Source organism: Onychostoma macrolepis, chromosome 08, assembly GCF_012432095.1.
Source record: "Onychostoma macrolepis isolate SWU-2019 chromosome 08, ASM1243209v1, whole genome shotgun sequence".
Classification (NCBI taxonomy): domain Eukaryota; kingdom Metazoa; phylum Chordata; class Actinopteri; order Cypriniformes; family Cyprinidae; genus Onychostoma; species Onychostoma macrolepis.
The window spans coordinates 19,293,265-19,312,522 of record NC_081162.1 but is presented as its reverse complement, the minus strand read 5'-3'; the positions used below and the strand labels follow the sequence as shown (position 1 = coordinate 19,312,522).

At 36.6% G+C, this 19,258-nt stretch overlaps 1 protein-coding gene across 9 annotated transcripts in view; it reads right to left on the bottom strand.

The window, feature by feature from the left end:
• Positions 1 to 18,755, bottom strand: part of rnf220b (ring finger protein 220b) — a 38,419-nt gene extending 19,664 nt beyond the window's left edge. For 4 of the 9 annotated variants that reach the window (XR_009272344.1, XR_009272345.1, XM_058783724.1 and 1 more), the window contains exons 1-5: positions 16,892 to 18,755; positions 15,917 to 15,953; positions 14,710 to 14,783; positions 13,817 to 13,950; positions 10,107 to 10,847 (exon numbers count right to left, since the gene is read on the bottom strand). Coding sequence is in view for 7 of the 9 variants with exons in the window: in XM_058783724.1 (XP_058639707.1) it covers positions 10,107 to 10,731 (625 nt within the window). In the remaining 2 variants the exon portion in view is untranslated. Of the gene's footprint in view, positions 1 to 10,106; positions 10,848 to 12,294; positions 12,509 to 13,816; positions 13,951 to 14,709; positions 14,784 to 15,391; positions 15,409 to 15,916; positions 15,954 to 16,122; positions 16,168 to 16,891 lie in introns of those variants that run through there. The other 5 variants (XM_058783719.1, XM_058783722.1, XM_058783720.1 and 2 more) reach the window with 5 other exon arrangements.
• Between the last annotated feature and the right edge of the window lie 503 nt (positions 18,756 to 19,258).

Sequence of the window (19,258 nt, the reverse complement as noted above, 5' to 3'; positions counted from 1 at the left end):
TTTAACCCAAACAAAAGCAACACACCATCACCCTATAAAACTTCACATGCCACAGAGCAAGGCATAATTCAAGCAACCAATGGGAACAAGGCCACCAGGCAACCAGTTCAGCACAACATCCAAACATCCTTAACCTCAACCCACTAACATGCCCTGAGCTTGTTGCTCCACTAACGCTGCATTGTTCAGCTCATTAAGTAGCTAAAGGCTAATTAGACAGCTAACGAGTGGAGGGTAGTAATGCTGAGCAAGGAGGGAGGGTGACAGAATCAGGGTTTTCTGCCACACTGCGTTGTCTTGGAGGCAGTAAAACCATGAAGAGACTAAAAAGTCACTGATGCAGCAAAGGAGAAAAAAATATATTAAGCACTTTTTAAAGTATGATTACGGTACATGTGTGTTTGCCATGTCTGTATTTAAAACATTAGAGGCACACATTCTATTCATTTCTAGATATTACATACTTATCTTGTTATAGAAAGCCTATGTATTTTAAATATTACTAGATTTATTTTTATATACTATTATTAAACATAAAATTATTTAACTTTATCTAACAATTAAAACAATTAATCTGCAATATAATTTGTAAAAAAAGTGTTAAAATATAAATATCAAACAAATAATATTTAGCTGTGGTTCCATATTTAGCTTGTTACTGCATAATTTTCTACAGCATTAAAGGAAGTTTAAAAAAATAAATCTTGTTCAGTTTTCTCAGATTTTACAATTAGTGTAGCTGAAATCAAGCTGAAGTTCAAACAAACACATAAAAATGTATAAAAACTAGCAATATATAAAGTTATAGACAGATAGATAGACATGCATATTTTTCTATTTTATTTTAATTTGACATATTTTGTCTATTTAATTTGATGCTTGTTTAATGTTCATTGTTTAATGTAAGCAATATAATATATAATATGGAAACCTCATGTAAAATGAATAGAATATTAAAACAGCTCATATAATATTTAGATTCACAATCAAATTTTTCTTGAGGTTAAGTGATTTTGCTGAAAAAGGAAAATAAAAGTCATGCCCTTACTGCCCTATTTTGTACCTTATTCTTTGAAAGTGCTTTTATTATATTGTACTTTTAATCTAAGGTAATGTAATGTATTTGTCTCATTTTACAATGTGTCCCGTCTGTCTACCTTTTGAAATTGTAGTCAACGGGTGACATTATTTCAGGTCATGGCCAGACAGCATCTCTGCCTTGTTCACCTAGCCAAGGATAACCAAACATACAGAGCCTTCACACAGCCCTGAGTAAACACAATAGCCGACGCTCCTCATCTGCCCAGCCTGCCAAAGTCATTCTGTGGGTGTGTACGTGTGTGTGCTCACCTCATCCTTCCCCCATCAATAGCCCAGCAATCCCACGAGCCAATTCTCCGTGTCTGCACAGAGGAACAAAGGCCACTGCCAGCTGAGCTGATATAGATCCACAGGTCTCTGTTCTTGTTCAATCAGGTCATGAAACAAATCAGCAGTAAGGGCACTTTGAGCTAAAAGTTCAATCTCCCATCTCATCTGCTCAGGACGCAGCTATCGAATGCCCGCTTAGCATCCGCTAATGAGGCTAAATTCTCCTCCTTTTGGACAAGGTCTTGCCCGAATGCCTACAAAGCATAAGACTTTCAAATAAATATCAGATGAAGAGTAATTAACACAAAACACGTTTAAGCAAGAAAAGTTCACCACAGATATGCTCTGGAGGATGTGATGGCCTTTTGATTGCGCTAACTTGTGGGAATTGTTGAGTCATAATGAGACTGAACCTTTTAATGCCACAGCGCTTGTGTGGTCCCATGGGCTAATTAGGCCAATTAGCATACTAATTGCCACATGCAAATCAGGAGCATCTCAAGCAGCAGAAGCTGAAGAACACTGAAGCTTATGGACAGCAGCCATCTTTCAGGCTAATTCCCTGTCCACTCTGTGACACAGACCCTCGTTAGTACCGCAGTAAAAAACATAAGAGGCACATAAAACATTATATACTGCTTGACTGTTGTTTTCTTACCAATTAGCAAAGGACTGATTTATGGTTATGACACAAATCCCCAATAGATTTTAAACTACTTTTCCCCAGGCTCTTTCACGCTCCCATGAAAATACACACATATCCCAAGATGCAGAGGGGTCAACGATGAAATTCTGTAAACCACTGAATCAAGTGTTTAATGTTATGAAGACTTTTAGCCAAAGTTTCAGAACGCTGAATTCTGAGAGGCATGCACTGATATAAAAACAAAAATGTAAATTAAAAAAATGTAAAATGTTACAAGTGAATTTAGTCATCACGTCATCATAAAAAAGGATATTCATTTTGAGCTTTGCTAAAAAAAATACATTTTACAGTGTTATAAAATTAGTGTTTTTGAGACTAACTTTAAGTGAGCATTTGATGATGGAAAAGGTAATGTTAGAGGAACGTAGCATGCACAATTAAATATCCAATATTTATTAAAAAAAAAACGGAAAAAAAAAAACTATACAGTAGGAAATTATGCTTTACAATATAGATCATGTGCACTGTAAAAAGTGATAATTATTATTACTTAATAACTTTAAGGCAACGGGTTTCCTCAAATTTTTTAAGTTAAGTCAACTTATCACTTTTTACAGTGTGGTAAAAAGCAAAATATTAATATAATAAATAATAACATCCTTTAGGTAATTATATGTGTGTTTTAGAAAAAATGCATACAAACAAACTGAAAAATATATATCAGCAAATGGCCAATGTTGTACCAATAAATCATTCCAACCTTTTTTGGTTGTTCAATTAAAGTAATTGGAAAAATATGAGCCATATGAACTATAAACTGCATTTTTCTATTATATGAGAAAAGCGTACAAACCCTCGGTGCTGTTCATTAAAACAGCATTACTTTAGTTTGTTTTTCATTTAAAGTTCAGGAGTAAGTGAAACCAATTTACTCCATTACATGCACAAAAAAGTGGCATGTGTCATCTTTTCTCAATATTGTGTAGAAAACCTCTAAAACGCATGGTTTGTGGTGTGCCAGCTGTGTGTTTAGTGTGACTTGTGTAAAAAGGCTGAATAGCCATTTGGATATTATTACAAACATCAGCCAAGCATCAGTCACTAATGACAGCCCCAGATGTTAGAGGCTCTACAGGTGGACTGAGTTTCAAGGGTCATTCACAGAAACAACACTCTCCTTAAATCGGTGCTCTCTAAAGACCTCTGTACACAGAAACATGTCAGTCATGAACAAATCTAAAATCCGATTGCCGTTACTAAACAATCATACTTTCGAGTGCTGCTTTAATGCAAGGCTGCGCACATGCTCTTAAACTGAATGCAGGGCACATTTCCAGAGACACAGGATGAGACAGAGAAGGAGAAACACTATGCAAGAGTAAGACAGGTAGACAGAGCAGCAGATGTCAAGCCGTCATCTGCTTGTTGTCTTTCACTCTGCCGGCCCTCTGTAATGACTATTTAGACCCACATTCTGCCCTTTCTGCCCTCTGCATTTGCTTGACTGATTTGTGGGCTCATGGGACTCGAGATGTGCTGTTTTGTACTGAGCCAGCAATCGACAGTCTTTGCTGCCCTCCCTCTCCACCTTGGCCTGCCCCACATGCTTCCAGTCTTCTTCCTGCCGCTCTTTGATGTGAGATCAGAGAGGGCCGCTTTGGCACACACAATGCTGGTCAATCAGGTGCGCTGTCAATGTACTTTAGAGCTGTCTATTGCCTAAATAAGTCCAAATTACTCTTTAACAGCATTTAATTATGATTTTCTCTGGGCTGTTATTTTAACACTGTGATTTAGTCATGTCATTGCATTCAAAAACAGATAGATGGAACTAAAACAAGACATTTTGACTTCCGAAGCCACTTTTTGTAATGTCTGTTCAATGCTTTTGTCCGCTACAATTACACGTTGCGTCTTTGAATTACTTCATTTGGGGTTTTTTGAGTAAATAATGGCATAGGTAATTATAAAAGTTGATTAATTAATATGCGTAATAATTAATTAAAATGCAATCCAAATAAAAATGCAAAAAGAATCTGTACTTGATCTGCATAGGATTACTTCAAAAAATCAGAAAAGTGCAGAAATTTGTTAATAATGGGGTGCGAGAAACTGTTATCGTAGCTCTGACTGAGCCTCCGGGGCTAAAGCCCCTATTTTATTTGTCTCACGTTCCCAATAACACATAAAAGCCCTGGGTGGAGTAGCGCTGCTTTAACGAGAGCCCCCTGAGTCTGTGAAGCCCTCAGACGACAAGCATGCTGATCCTGCCAGTAATGGGCCTACAAGCCCCTTGTTAGGCATGTTAATGCATCTGATCTGCAGTCAACAGCAAAAACAAAAAGGGATTTTTTTTATGCTAAAAGTTTAAAAGGGTAAGACTATGATCTCCAAATAATGAAGCATTTGTGGTAAAGTGTTTGTCCAAGACGCTACTGAAGAACATTATTAGGTTGCCAATAGTCTTGATGTATTCAAGTTTCATAGCAGAATTGCTAGGGTTAGGGTCTGTTTGAATATACAAATCATTGCAATTAAAACCTATTTATAAACTCTGAAACTGAACCGGATCTAATAATCATAGTGTTAAATATTGTAATTATCAAATAAAATGAACATGACAAAAAAGAGATACAGTAACTAAACACAGACTAAGAAATAACTGAGCTGGGCTGACTGGAGTTTGCTTGAAGACAGTATGGGTGGTACACAGACCTCCCTTCTAATTCACATTCCTTCCATCCGGCGAAGATGAATTAGGAAGAAAACAAGAGAAGAACATCAAGCCCCCGACCAGGATGAAAGCTCTCCCACTTAAGAGAATATTAGGAGAGTAAACTACTTCAGCAGCAGGAGACAAAATATCAAATTAGCCTCATTTAACATCAAACAGAATAAGTGAAAGTAAATGACTACTTTTTTTTTACAAGTTGTTTTCACCTGCAAAAATATTTAAATTCATCATATACGTTATTATATTATATTATTATAACAGGACTTTTTGTGCAAAACCTGCTGGCTAGTAAATAATGAAGTACATCTTTATCGCAACATCACTTACCCTCTTCAGAATGTAACTTCATCATCATATACTGTATGTCACATATTATACTATATATTATATTACATTATATAATATAATGTGATTTTTTTGTAAAACCTGCTGGCCAATAAATACTGAAATAAATCTTAATATATCCTCTTCAAAACACAACTAAATATCAAAACGGCCCTTGCAAACCTATAATCTTAAGGACAGAGGGGGGATGAGAGGAACATTCAGTAGATCAATACAACACTGGACAATCTCTCCAGATTTATGATCTCTGTGGCAGCCAGTTGAATACAGTCCATCTGCAGTTCTCACAATGAGCCACATTTTACAGCATCTGCCAGCCGTAGCTCATATATATGCTCTTTTTGTCCCTTACAGGCACCCTTAATTAGGCTGCCCAATCACTTTGCTTCATAAAGGCCGTACTGCCATAGAGACAAGAATCAACTTCTCTTGGCACACATACAGGGGGAGCAGGCAAAGCAGTGATAACATTTTTAGGGTCTGGGCAGATTTATAATTTGCCCCTCCTCTACCATTCAGGTTTGATCATGGGGATTAGAGATACTACCTGCTGTATGATAAGAAACAAAAGACATAATATTTACAATGGCAAATTCAATTCACCACCCCAGGCAATAAAGTCAAACCCAACAGGATAAGGTGATGTACACCTTCACCTTGGCCGTAGATTAGCTGGCTGCTTATTACGGCTCATCTGTACTAATAAGCAGCAATAAACAGAGGCGTTTTTCGGGTTATAAATTAGCACCAGTCAGTGGAGCTGTAACTGTCCCACTGATAAGCTTTATATCTTCTGACTTTTGTTTGCCTCTGTCTCTCTCTGTGAATGAGGTGATCCATGTAATTTCCAACATCAATGAAAACCAGACATCTTACAGCGGTCTCTGGCACAGAGAGAATACACGACAAATAGCTTAAATGATAAAACTGTCATTCTGACTGTGAATCACCGAATCACTCCAGATAAACTGGCGGGATGGTCCAAACAACCAATTAGAACCGGAATTCCAAACACTGACAGCTCTGTTTCCTGAGAAAACCCTCCAAAGCTGAACATATTATGGAATGGCACTCCTGTATTTCAATGGAACACTTAAGTTGTTAAGATGGTCTTAATGGTCCTTAAGACAATCTTCTTTAATAAAGCAACAATTGCCACAGAGCTCAGATGTATTTCTACTTGTTTCTACCACATTCGCTGATCACATGTCTAACAGAAGGGGCAAATTACCCTTAGTCTGACTGGATCAGATTAACACATAACTTCAACACATGTTCAACTTTGAGGTAATTGATAGCAAGAACGTGACACTCACTTCTTCAAGCCTTCTGCTAAGAGCCTGCTGACTTTGAGTGGCACTGATACAATATATGATCCCGAACTAAACCTAAACATACTGCCATACTGAAAACCTGACGTTTACCACCATCACTGAAGATTTTATCCTGCGTAATATAGATAGACAGACAGAGAGAGTGACAAATAGATAGAGACTGTTGTGTTCAAACAAAAATCTATTTCCTAGTATTTTACTGGCACAGAAAACGATACAAAAATCATTTTGTGCCTGCATATATAAATACACACACGTCCGTTAAGAAATATATATAATATATATTTATATATAATATAAATCATATATAATTATGAATACACATATACGTATAAATCTTTTTTAAACATAATCATGTACGTGTGTATTTATATATGCACAGCACACACATATATTTTATGTAAACACAAACTTCTATTTTGGATGTGATTAATCATAATTAATTGATTTGACAGCCCTAACATACTTGCATATTTCATTGAATATAGTCATATGCACTGAGCTGATGTATATATACACGAATATACAGTACATACACATACACGCTGAACCCGAAACTCCTTACTGTTTCCATACCTTCCCTAGCCATTGCATTGCATTGACAAAAAAGTGTTCTGCCTCTTTGCGTTTTGCATCCACAAAATCCTGTCGAGACACGTTGGGAATGGCATTAATACATACAATTATTGTGGAAACCCAGGCACAGCTCTGTAAACAGTGAAAAGCAACTTGCACTTACATTCTGAGTCTGACAATGGCGTATGAACTGGCAATTTTCAACAAGTACACTGTCTGAGAACGTTTATGCCAAGCACACACCGCCTAAGCCCAGAAAGCAGCAGGGCACAAGGCATTTACCCACACTTACTGTTGCTCTTTCTTTCTCATCAGCTCAAAAAATGTAAAATGCCTCCCGAAGGAAAATAAACATGATTCGGCCCAATGAAGACATCTGTCCTTCGAAAAAGAATATAAAAGATCTAACTGTTTAAACAGCTGTGAGGATCCTCTGTCCTTTTGAACATTTTTGAGAGACAAGCACTGAAATAACACAGTGCTTAGAGTCATGGCCCAAGGGTCAGATATTAGACAAATGACAAATCTCTTTCTGATGACACAACAGCATGTGTGTGAGGTTGTGTACCGGTTATCAGACCAGATGAATCTAAACTCTGATTTACAGTTCATGAACCTAAATTATTCCCAAGCATAACACCTGTACTTACTGAACATATACTCTTTTTGAATCTTAAAGAAAATGAACATGCAATAATAACAACATATATATATATAATAAAGAGAGATAATCAATAATATATACATACACACACACACACACACACACACACACACGTTCGTTTTTGTGAAAAGTGGGGACATTCCATAGGCGCAATGGTTTTTATAGTGTACTTACTTTATGTGCTATTGACCTACACCTACCCTACACCTAAACCTACCCCTTACAGGAGACTGTGCATTTCAACTTTTTTGAAAAAAACTTAATTCTGAGTGATTTATAAGCGTTTTGAAAAGTGGGGACATGGGTCAATGTCCTGAGATGTCACCTTCACCTTGTAATACCTGTGTCATACCTTTGTTATTATACAAATCTATGTCCTGACTTTTCACAAAAACACGCACACACACACACACACATATATATATATATATATATATATATATATATATATATATATATATATATATATAAATGTGTGTGTGTGTGTGTGTGTGTGTATGTGTGTGTGTGTGTGTGTAAAAAATATATATATATATATATTTATTTTTATTTTTGAAAGGACAATATGGCCCAATATGCAAGCATACACATACACACACTCACATACACAACCAAGTATAATTTGGTGTATTGAGGTGTATGGATGCACCCAATCCTCTGTCTCAAAAAAGAGCATGTCGGTAACCCACTTCTAGATGAGGCGAAAACTTTTCTAAAAAGAACCTTGATGTGGGGAACCTGTCAAAGTCAGTCATTATTTTTCCTATTGACATTTGTCTCTGATATAGCGTGGCTCATCAGCCCCCTCTGTCGTGTCTTTCATGTTGCAGGTTCTACCCCTCCGCCCCCACAAGGAGTTCTGATGTCCTACGAATTTAAGCTTGAGCGTCTTTTTTCCCCGTCCCGCCGCGCCGCACGAACGTGGGGTCCTTCGCCACGGCGGCCAATTACAGAGCAAGGTAATGAGCAGCCACGTTCTCCTTACAGCCCAGATTGACACTCTCTCCCACTCATTTGTCAACAAATCAGGATGGATGGCGTGGGGGCGATATTGAGCCGAAGGTGTCGCACTCAGAGACGCGGTTGCCGAGCAGCATCTCCTGCTCGTTATCATTGACAAGTTGTCTGGAGCTGAGAGATTTGCGAATCCTTCGCCTTTGTCATCTCAAGATCATTTGTTCGTGATTCGGTACTTATTCCGTGCATAGCCTAACGGTTATAGCCTACTCGGGTAGACTAGGCCTACTTTTGGCATTTATCTGTGGACTGCATGGGACTTATATAACAAAACCAGGAGCTGTAAGTTACACTTAACACACACAAACAAAACTTAAGTTTTCTGAAAGTCATGCAAGAAATAGTTGCAGATCTTAGTGCCCTCTAAGGTAGACTTATATTAATGTGTACATTGTTTACAACACACTCCAATAGCAGCAATAATTATTTAATAATAATAAAAAATAAAGTAGAAATGTTATAGATGTGAAGCAGTGGGCTTTGCACATACTCAGGACATATATGAGCTCTAAGCTGCTGTCCCAATACCATTCTCCCTTCTCTTCTCTCACATCTGCTTATCTATCTGCGCTTTACTTTCCTATAAAAATACAGGCAAAAAAGACCTGCAAAATTATATCAAAATATTTAATATTAATGTTAAATAATAATGTTTAAGATTTAAATATAATATGATATATTTAAAACTTATACAATACAATACATACATACATATATATATATATATATATATATATATATATATATATATATATATATAAAATTATATATATTGTATATTACAAAATGCATATATTATATTAAATACATATTTTAACAATTTAATATATTTGACAACATGATAATACATAATACTAATAAAACAGCAATTTTACACTTTTACATATTTCTTCAATATTTAGGGGGCTTTTTGGTCTTTGTGCTCTCTCTAAGCGCATATACATATGTATATATATACATTATATATATACATACATTATATATATATATATATATATATATATATATATATATATATATATATATATATATATATATATATATGAAGAGTTTATTTGCAAAAACTGATAACTCTTTTATTAGTAGTTTTTATTAATTAGTTATTATTTATTAATTTATTATTTAAAAATGTATTTATTAATTTATTATTAGTTTTATTATTAGTTTTATTCATTTTCTTAAATCATGTTTTTATTGTGTTAGATAGCTGTATTTTTTGGTTATTATTATTTAATCAAAACAACCCAACTGCAGTTTGATTGATCTTAACTGGAATGCAGGACAAAAAAAAATTACATGATTTTTGAACATTTTCAAAAACTGAGTTTTCTGTTTTTGCAAATGAACTCTTCATATATATATATATATATTCTATTTACATTTAAATACACAGAATATCATGTGATGTTAGATACTTACTTGGTTCTTTGTGCTCCTCTGGGCCAGATGAACCCTCTACCAACAGCCCAGACAAGCCAAAGAGCTTCTTCCCAGCATCCTCAGCTACCTTTAGGGTGTTTGGTGAACCAGTAGGAACATGCGCACCCCCAAAGTCAAAATCTTTTCCCTCCACATCTGTGTAGCGGAGGTGGGGTGATGCCTCTGGTTCCAGACAACCCTTCAAGCGCTTGGCAGGGAGGAAGGCAGACTGGTAAACCCCTGCATCTCGCTCCTCAGGTGGGGAGGAGAACGGCCTGAAGGCCCCGACTGCTCCGTGGTTGAGCATACCCAGCGGTGAGCAGTCAAGATTGGGTGGGGCAAACTGTGGGTGAAGGTGGAGCAGAGGGGTGGGAAAGTCTCGAGTGGGAAAGCCTCCTTGCCGATGATACATGGAGGCAAATGTGTATGAGCCGCTGGGGAACGAGAGGTGCATGTCCTTTTCCAAAGTGACCGGCACTCCAAACGGCCGAGGGGGCTGGCAGGGTACAGAGGCATCTCGTCCAGCCTCAGCTGTTGATGCCAAAACCATGAGGGCAGGGGAGGTCAGCGGGCTGGGCATGTAAGAGGAGTTCTCCATCTTAAAGGCAGTCCGATGGAGGTCCATTTGAGCAATGAAGTGTCCACTTAAACTCAGTGTAATGTGATGAAGAGGCCTGAAGAGCACTTGACTCAATGATTAAAGACTTAAGCCTTACAGATCAGTCATTCTCTGACGGAAATCTGTTGGACAAAAAAAAATAAAAAATCTAAGTCAGAATTATGAGCCCTTCTGGTGGACAAAAGAAAAGCAGTTATTTAAGTAAACAAGCAGACATTCCTTAAAGTTGATATTTTCATGCAGTCATTTTCTTTCTTTAAAAAAAAAAAAAAAAACTGTCACACGATTGAGACAGAAACATTTAGTGGCTAGAATAATTAGACCACAAATGAGTCCTTAAAGAAATGCCTAATAGTGCGTGCAGGATGAACATTATTGTGCGAATTTAAACAACAAGGTGTTATTAAAAGAAGTATGTTAAATAAAGTTAAACAAAGTTTGAGCTAATTAATGAAATGCATTTTCATAAATAAATAAATCACTACATAAAATTATTAATTTATTATAGTTTAATTTATTCTTGTTTAGACTATGGTGCTGGTGTTCTGCATTAATTAGTGTTTATAAATTCTAAACAGCTCTACACTTCCCTGTATGTTTTTTATTTATTTATTTATTTTATGAAGCTAAACTTAATCTAAACTCTAATAGTAATACTCTTAATTTAGTGTTTGGCAATTCCACTTTAAATAGTTTAAGATTAATAATGCTAGTGAACTTTTTGTATTGCTAATTTTAAATGAACATTTTATAACAATTTTAATACTGAATAGGCCTATAGTGTTTTAAATAACGAGCTATTTATATACATTCTTGGTCATTTGCAAATAGCCTAATTGAGTATCTAAAGATATCAACAATAGCCCATCATAATAACTATTATTTGTAATAACAACAAAAATAACAATGATAATAAATAAATTCTAAATAATACAAATTTTAAAACTTAATTCAAAAGATATTAATTATACATATGGAGCAATTCATTATTTGTTCCTATCATCGTTTTTATAATACAAATAAAACAAGTATAAAACTTACAATTTTTACATGAGTTCGCATAAGCGGTGTGAGTGATTGTCTTCAAAACGGTGAACAAACTTTTAAATATTGCCTTTAAGAGGTGATACTGAATCTGAAATCTGCTTTAGCCTAAATTCGATCTAAATAGAACCAATCTGTTGCTGTCCGTTTTTAAATTTAGACTTAAACTTTCTGATTTTGTTATAAATTGTTCAGGTCACAGGTGTTATTCCGTTCTTTAAAAGATGTAATTATGCAGCTTTCCCAAAAAAGTAATAGCCTAGCCTATCAGACAACTTTTCTTGAAAACATGATGAATTTAACGCATCTTACACTCAAAGATTTAATGCACTCCGGAAAAGTTAACTCCCAATACAGCATGCGACAACAACTAAACGTAGCTAAATGATCCTTTAAAAAATAAACATCTAACATAACACAACAAGAAAGACTTGTGAAAACATATTGTCCAGCAAATATCACATTAGTAAAACATAGTAAAAAAAACAAACAAAAATAAAACAGGACTTGTAGTAGCCTACTCACAATACTGTAGCCAAACATCTTTATCATCTCAGTCGGACATCAAACTGTTGGTTTTATCCAAACTCGAAAAAAGAGTTCGCAAATGACTTAAAGAAAAAGCGCGAAAAGACGCCTTAGAAAAGCTTTTTTACGGTTTTGAAAAGAATCACGGAGGTTTAAAGCAGTTTAGCGCGTGCCACCGCTGTGATGTAGATTATGCAGATGCGCGCGATGTGTCAACATCCGATCCGCGCGCACTTCTGTAAATGCTGGCGAGCCGCTCACTGTACTCGCTCTCTCTCTCTCTCTCTCTCTCTCTCCTCTCAGCCCGTCCCGCTCTGTTAACTTTAAATTTATCATCTTCTACCTCTCTGTCCGACTCGAATGTTTTGTCAAATGTAGATCTCCATCCCGCGCCTCTATAGGTAATGTCAATTTATCTGAAGCATATAAATGAACACCAAACATTTACAATGCCTCAAACATACCTTTTGTATGTGTATTAGTTAGTACGGACTCAATACACTACCACGGGTGTCCATCTGCTGGTTAAACATCATATGGCACCGTTAGCGGGGCATTCAATTCACTTAATCTGCCAACCTTCAGAGAAAATTATTGTAGGCCTATTACAAACAGTGTATGTGTAAACAGTAGCTACCACAAATATAAAACTGTGACAAAACTCGGCTTATTGACTGTAAGACAAATGCTTCTTCTTTGTTGAACAATATATTGAGAAAACGTTCCATCCATTTCAGTATCTGTTTTGAATCTCATTTAGCCTGTTAATAGAATTATTATAGTGTAGTATTTTATTATAGGCTATATAATACATGAATGCAGTCTTAAAGTTGATAGGCCAATATTAATGTAATAAAAAATTTGGCCAATGTAAATATAGTTTACATTATAAAAAAATATATATATATATGCATACATTTATTGAGGACTTTGGCCATCCTGTCTCATAATGAGAAACTGTTTGTATATAGAGAGAGAGAACATAAAATAAAGTTACTCTCTCATAAAGAACTAAGGTATTAGCTTGAGTAAATTAAATCACAGTTTAATAGAGGTTTCAGACCCGCTAATTATGACTTCCAAGATCATTAACAAAGTCTTTTAAGTCTCTTGCTTCATAATCCAAGTCCTTAAATGAAAATAAACGAATAAATTTGTATGCTAGAAGGCATGTTTTTGAATATTGAGTCGTACTCTTCTTTTTGAAATTCATTTATTCAGTGGTGAATCAAATTACTTCAGTTAATTCTGCAAAGCCATGAACCTAATTGGAGTTTAATTGCTGTTTGCAAGTTTTCGGGACAAGCAAGAGAGCAGCGTCTTCGGTCTCGGGTAAAGATGCTTCATAGAATGTCATGCATTGGCAGAAAGCTTTATGTATATTTAGTTCTGGAGAAGTTTGAAATAAAACATTATTTTCTCTCCAAATATACATATAGGCTAGGAAGATATTGTTGGCAGACTCAGGATGGAGAACTGTAGTAAGTGTCAAAGTGATGAGCTGTCTGCGCTGCCTCACCATCTGTGCATATGTGTGCGTGTGAACCGAAGAACTCCCAACACAGGCAGAAGGCTTGAGTGTGACAAGGAATACAGCGAGACGCATTATGGTGTCCATCATTGATCGCTTCCTCCCAGGAGTCTTGGCGCCTGCTACCAGGAAACAAAAGGTTAAAATATGATACTCCCATTCTCTCCCCCTCAGTGTCCCAGCAGCACCTCTGTTTACAAATTCACATCGCATTCTCTTTCACTCAGAGTATCCCGCAACCACATCTCCACAACAGAATGCAAACAATACAGTCTTAAAATCTGACATCATAGAGTATATTCTAAACTAGAAAGGCAACAGAAAAACTGTTTATTTTCTTTCCGTGCTGAAATAATTTCACATGCATAAGGGTTTCTAAAACGGACAAGGACATGCAGCAAATCCTCATGTCTTTTTGGTCAAGTCCGGGCGGGCACTGAACAGGAGTGTATGGGCTGTGAAGTGAGTAACAGTGAAAGGCAATGACAGGCTGAGACCCCCAAACCCACTGCCTCCTCCTCCTCCTCCTCCTCCCCGCCTCCCTCTGTAAGCTCTGTCTCTCCTCGCCACAGGGCTGACATTGACATGACACTCCCAAAATAATGATCAACAAACACTCCTTGCCCGAGCGCAAACGGTCTTTTCCCTTCCTCACAGTGTCAGCAGTGATTAAAAAAGACCCCTGCGTTCACTACATACAGAAACACCCAACGATAGTCTGAGGTTGAAGGTGGAATGGACTGAACAAATTCACACAACATGATCAACTTTCTTATACTGGGCCGTTGTGTTCATACTGTGACCGGAAGCAAAAACACAGACTATATATTGCTTTATAACACAAATGTAGGAGAAGTGTGTGGGAAAATCATTATCCTCACCCGTATTCATGTCTTCAAAAGCCCTACAGACATACCAGGCTGCACTTCTGTACTCTGACGTTACTGCATGTTACCTTTAGGACACAGAGAAGGAGAAAGAACGATATTACGTCCCTCCACAATTACCAAGCTAAGCGAATATTAAAATGTCTGGCTCCATCAGTCGAGGCTATCGTGATTGGTATTTTAACCTTTGACTACAGTACAAAGGAACCAGCTCTTGGAACCAATATTGGAAGGACGGAATCTAATTCCGGAATGATCCTTAGTAATGAGGGGGCTGCCGTGGGGGCTGGATAATGCATATATGAGATATTATTTTGGGGCTGAAAGTGTTGAGGCAGAGGGGGCTCTCCGAGAGTTGAATAATCACAGGCAATGAGGTGTAGCCTGTGTGATAGAAACACCTTACTGTCTTGCCCAAGGACAGCACTCTTAAATCAAATACAAATGATTTTTATCACATGCAAATACCCCTTAGGTTTTTTTGTGCATGTGTCGTGGGGCTTTATTTTCAGATTTTCAGTGTAGTGTAAATTTATGTCTGTGACTTAAATGGACAGTTTGTCAATGAAAAGCTTAAAAAAAAAAATCTAAGCTTAAAGGTGATGTAATATTTTTAATGTTAAATACTTGCTAACGAAACATGCACTGTTTGAGCATCCTGATCAGTCTAACATACCGTTTCAACATTGGCTCAACCAATCGAGTGAGTTTGGAGTTTGGACTTCCTGTTTGTCAGACCAATGGAACACAGGAAAAAAATGTGTGTAATAAAATATGTTTTTGCCAACTGAAATAAATAAATAAATATGGGATGAATATTTAGGGGGAAAAAAAAAAATCAGCAAATGAAATTAAATGAGTTGAAGTATTAAAATTACTTTAAAAAAAAATCTAAAACAGAAGTAAAAATAAATTACAGCAAAAATGAAATATTTAAAAACTAATAAAAATGACAAAAGTATTTTTGTAAAATTACTTTCACTTTTAATAATTTAACAAAATGAGAATGATGTAAGGAGTCAAAATAAGCCTGATAAGCAAATGAACATTAGATTTTAAATAATAAAATAAAATAAAATAAAATAAAATAAAATAAAATAAAATAAAATAAATAAAATAAAATAAAATAAAATAAAATAAAATAAAATAAAATAAAATAAAATAAAATAAAATTAAAATATTACTGACATCATTTACTGACCCTCAAGTTGTTCCAATCTCAAATGACTTGATGTCTTCTGTGGAAGACAAAAGATTTTCTCTTCATATATTCATATATGACATGACTATTATTAGCCTGTATTGTAAGTTTTCTGAGTGACATGATCATTTTGTGTGATGAAAAGACTGAAATTTACCACTTTATTCACTCTCAGTCATGTCAAATTAAATCAAATAACTGATTACCTCATGTATACAAATCAAATATAGCAGCACAACACAAGCACCAACAGAAAGCCTAGAACGACATAAGGACGAGCAAAATATGACATTATTTTCATTTTTAAATGAACTATCCCTTTAAAACTCAAATTCCCTCTCTCTACTCTCCCACGCCTGCTGTCCCAATTAAACAATTCCGGCTGTGTGAGTGACTGGCGGGGGCAGCGGAGACAGGTCTGGCTCTGTTAAAGCCACACTCGGCTAGTCTACCGTCGCCCAGGACCTCCGCCGGCTCTATTCCCGGCCCCTAATCAGTGTGTGAGCGTAATATCAGGCTGGGTTAGGTGTCACCATGTTAGAGGCGTTAATGGAAGAGCTCCATCCACTCAGCCGGGGGGACGGCATTACCGCGGGCTGTCACAGTCTGCTGAGGATTGGGACAGTATTACTGCTGGCTTTCATACAACGTTGGTCACTAAACTAATGGGGGCCTCGGCGGAGGAGACGGAGCTGGGAGAGATGGAGATGAGATGGAGAGGTATGGGGGAGGAGGAGGAGAGGAAATGAGAAGGGGGAGTGGTAAAAGAGAGGGAGATGGAAAGGAGGAGAGGGTCGTCTAGCACCTTCTCCTAATTTGCAGGCTCTAATGTATAGGAGAGTGGGAAAGCTCCAGATGCTGAGAGATTCAATCTGATGTGATTTAAGAGGGTGAATGAATAACTTTCTTGAGAGAGTCGAATCCCCGAAATGATAAATGTTAGGCCGAAGACTCTTCAGAACATCCAGCACTTACCCTAACGGTTCACACGCCACAATTCGGCAGCGTCGGCCTCTGTGAAAGATATCTCTATGCAGGGTGCAGATATGCCAATTCATTTTGTGTCCAAAGATTTGACAAGCTAGACTGAGTCTGAACAGCGTCGGTCAAACGCTCCGCTGCTGCCAATCTCTCTCACTTCTCCTCCTCCTCTTCCACCCTGACTCCTCAATCTTCTTTTCTCCAGAGATCCTTAAGCCGTTCGCCAAGAAATCGAAAAGTCAAGGCAGCAACAAAGACTGTAATATCGAAAAAAGGAGCTAATACCATTTTAAGTGTCGGGAATGAAATGAAAGCCTATATATGCAGCTTCGGAGCGAGAGATAACACCTTGAGAATGGGTGACATCAAGTGAAAAAGAACTGAGGTGGCGGGGGGATCAGTGGCCTGGGCTCAGAGTTGAGGAACTGACACTGTCTCTAATACAAGTGTTTAAATATTTGATGCACTGGGATAAAGAGGGCTCCCCTTTGAATGAAATTGAGTGTCTGCTGGAGAATCTATTACCAAGAGTCTGATGCAATTTGACAGTGGCAAAGCAGCCTGGGTGTTATTCTTCAATGGCTCCCCAATCTCCTTTCATTACTCCTCTTAAATGTTTCTCTGTCGTGCTTGACTTACTTCTGATTACAGCCTCTTTCAAGGAAGGGAAAGAGAAGGGGGGACGAGAAGGAGAAAAAGCGGGGGCTGTTTGCGATTGCGTATACTGATTCAATCATACAGAAGGCCAGACATTTGTAGTGGTATTATATTTTTCTGCGCAACAGATCTTCTTTGCAGTGTACTGGTGACTGTATCTATAAGACAACAGGAAAAAGAAAAAAAAATTAAGCATGAAATATCAGTTTTTATTATATAAGACACTACCATTCAAAAGTTTAAGGTCAGTAACGTTTTGAAAGAAAATCGATCAAAAATGACAGCAAACACGTGACAAAAAAATTGTATTTAAAAAAATGCTGTTCTATTCTTTCTATTCAAAGAATCCCAAAAACAATTTAGTAAAAAATATTAGGCAGCACAAGTGTTGTCCACACTGGTAATAATAATAAATGTTTCTTGACCAGCAAATCAGCATATTATAGAATGATTTCTGAAGGATCATGTGACACTGAAGACTGATGTAAAGATGCTAAAAATTCAGCTTTTCCATCAAAGGAATAAATTATATTCATTTTTAAATATTAATAATATTTTTGATCAAATAAATGCAGCCTGGGTGAGCAGTTTAAAAAAAATAGGTATATTTCCTCACATGACATAATTAGTCTTATGGCTAATACTTCACCTGAAAAATATCAATACCACAGAACAGAAGCAGAATATTCTCAATCATGCAGTATCTTCATATTGTGAGTCTCTGGTGCTGTGAGCTGCTGCAATAAACATCATTTTGGATTTCTCTCTATCACCCAGCAGCACCTGCTGTGGCTGTTGGCGTGTAGTCAAGCAGTCTACCAGGTGTGCATAAAAAGACAACAGCATCCTCCAGGACTGACACTGATGTATGGCTTGTTAACACCGCCGCTTTCTTGTATCCTTCCTGATACCCATTATGGCAGGCTTCACCCAGTGCTGGCGCGTGAGTTGCCTTTTCTTCAGCAGATCAATAGTTAATGGCACTTTGTTCCACAAACCAGGAAAAGCAATTAAAAGCCATTGATCATGTGCCACATCACTGTCATTAATATGCATGTCTCCTTAACCTTCCATATGGAGGAGTTTAATCTGCCGCCTCCTCTTACCTTGGGGGTGCCAAGGACCCCAAAATAAGATGATTCCCTTGCAAGAATCCCCTTCCTAAAATATAAAGGCAGTTATATACATTTTCACATATACAAACCCATTTATAATGTAAAATATAGTTATTGTGATGATAACCATGCTGTTTCTGAAATTAAATAAATTAGCTTCTATATCATTGTAAAGCCAAAGCAAATGATTCATATATTATCTGCTAAATATTTCATTGTGTTAAGTTGATGGCATACCTACTTTTAGAGAGTTGTGTGATGTATAAAACTAAAAGAATCAATTAAATGCTAATTTATTTGTATAACACTTTTCACAATAAATATGATTCTAAAGCAGAGTATTTTGCCACAAATTATTTTCTATGTCAGTAGGATAAAATAATCATTATTCATTTCAATAATTATTTCCAATCCGTTTTAAATTTGAATTAAATTAAAATAGTAATTAAATTTTATTACAATAAACAAAATAAAGTAATATGTTAAATTTGGCAGTCTTAAAAAAAATATTTTTGTAACATTTTTTTGCTTTCTCAAATTTTCTGTGGACCCCCAAACAACTTTTCCAGAATCCAGTTTAAAAAAATCT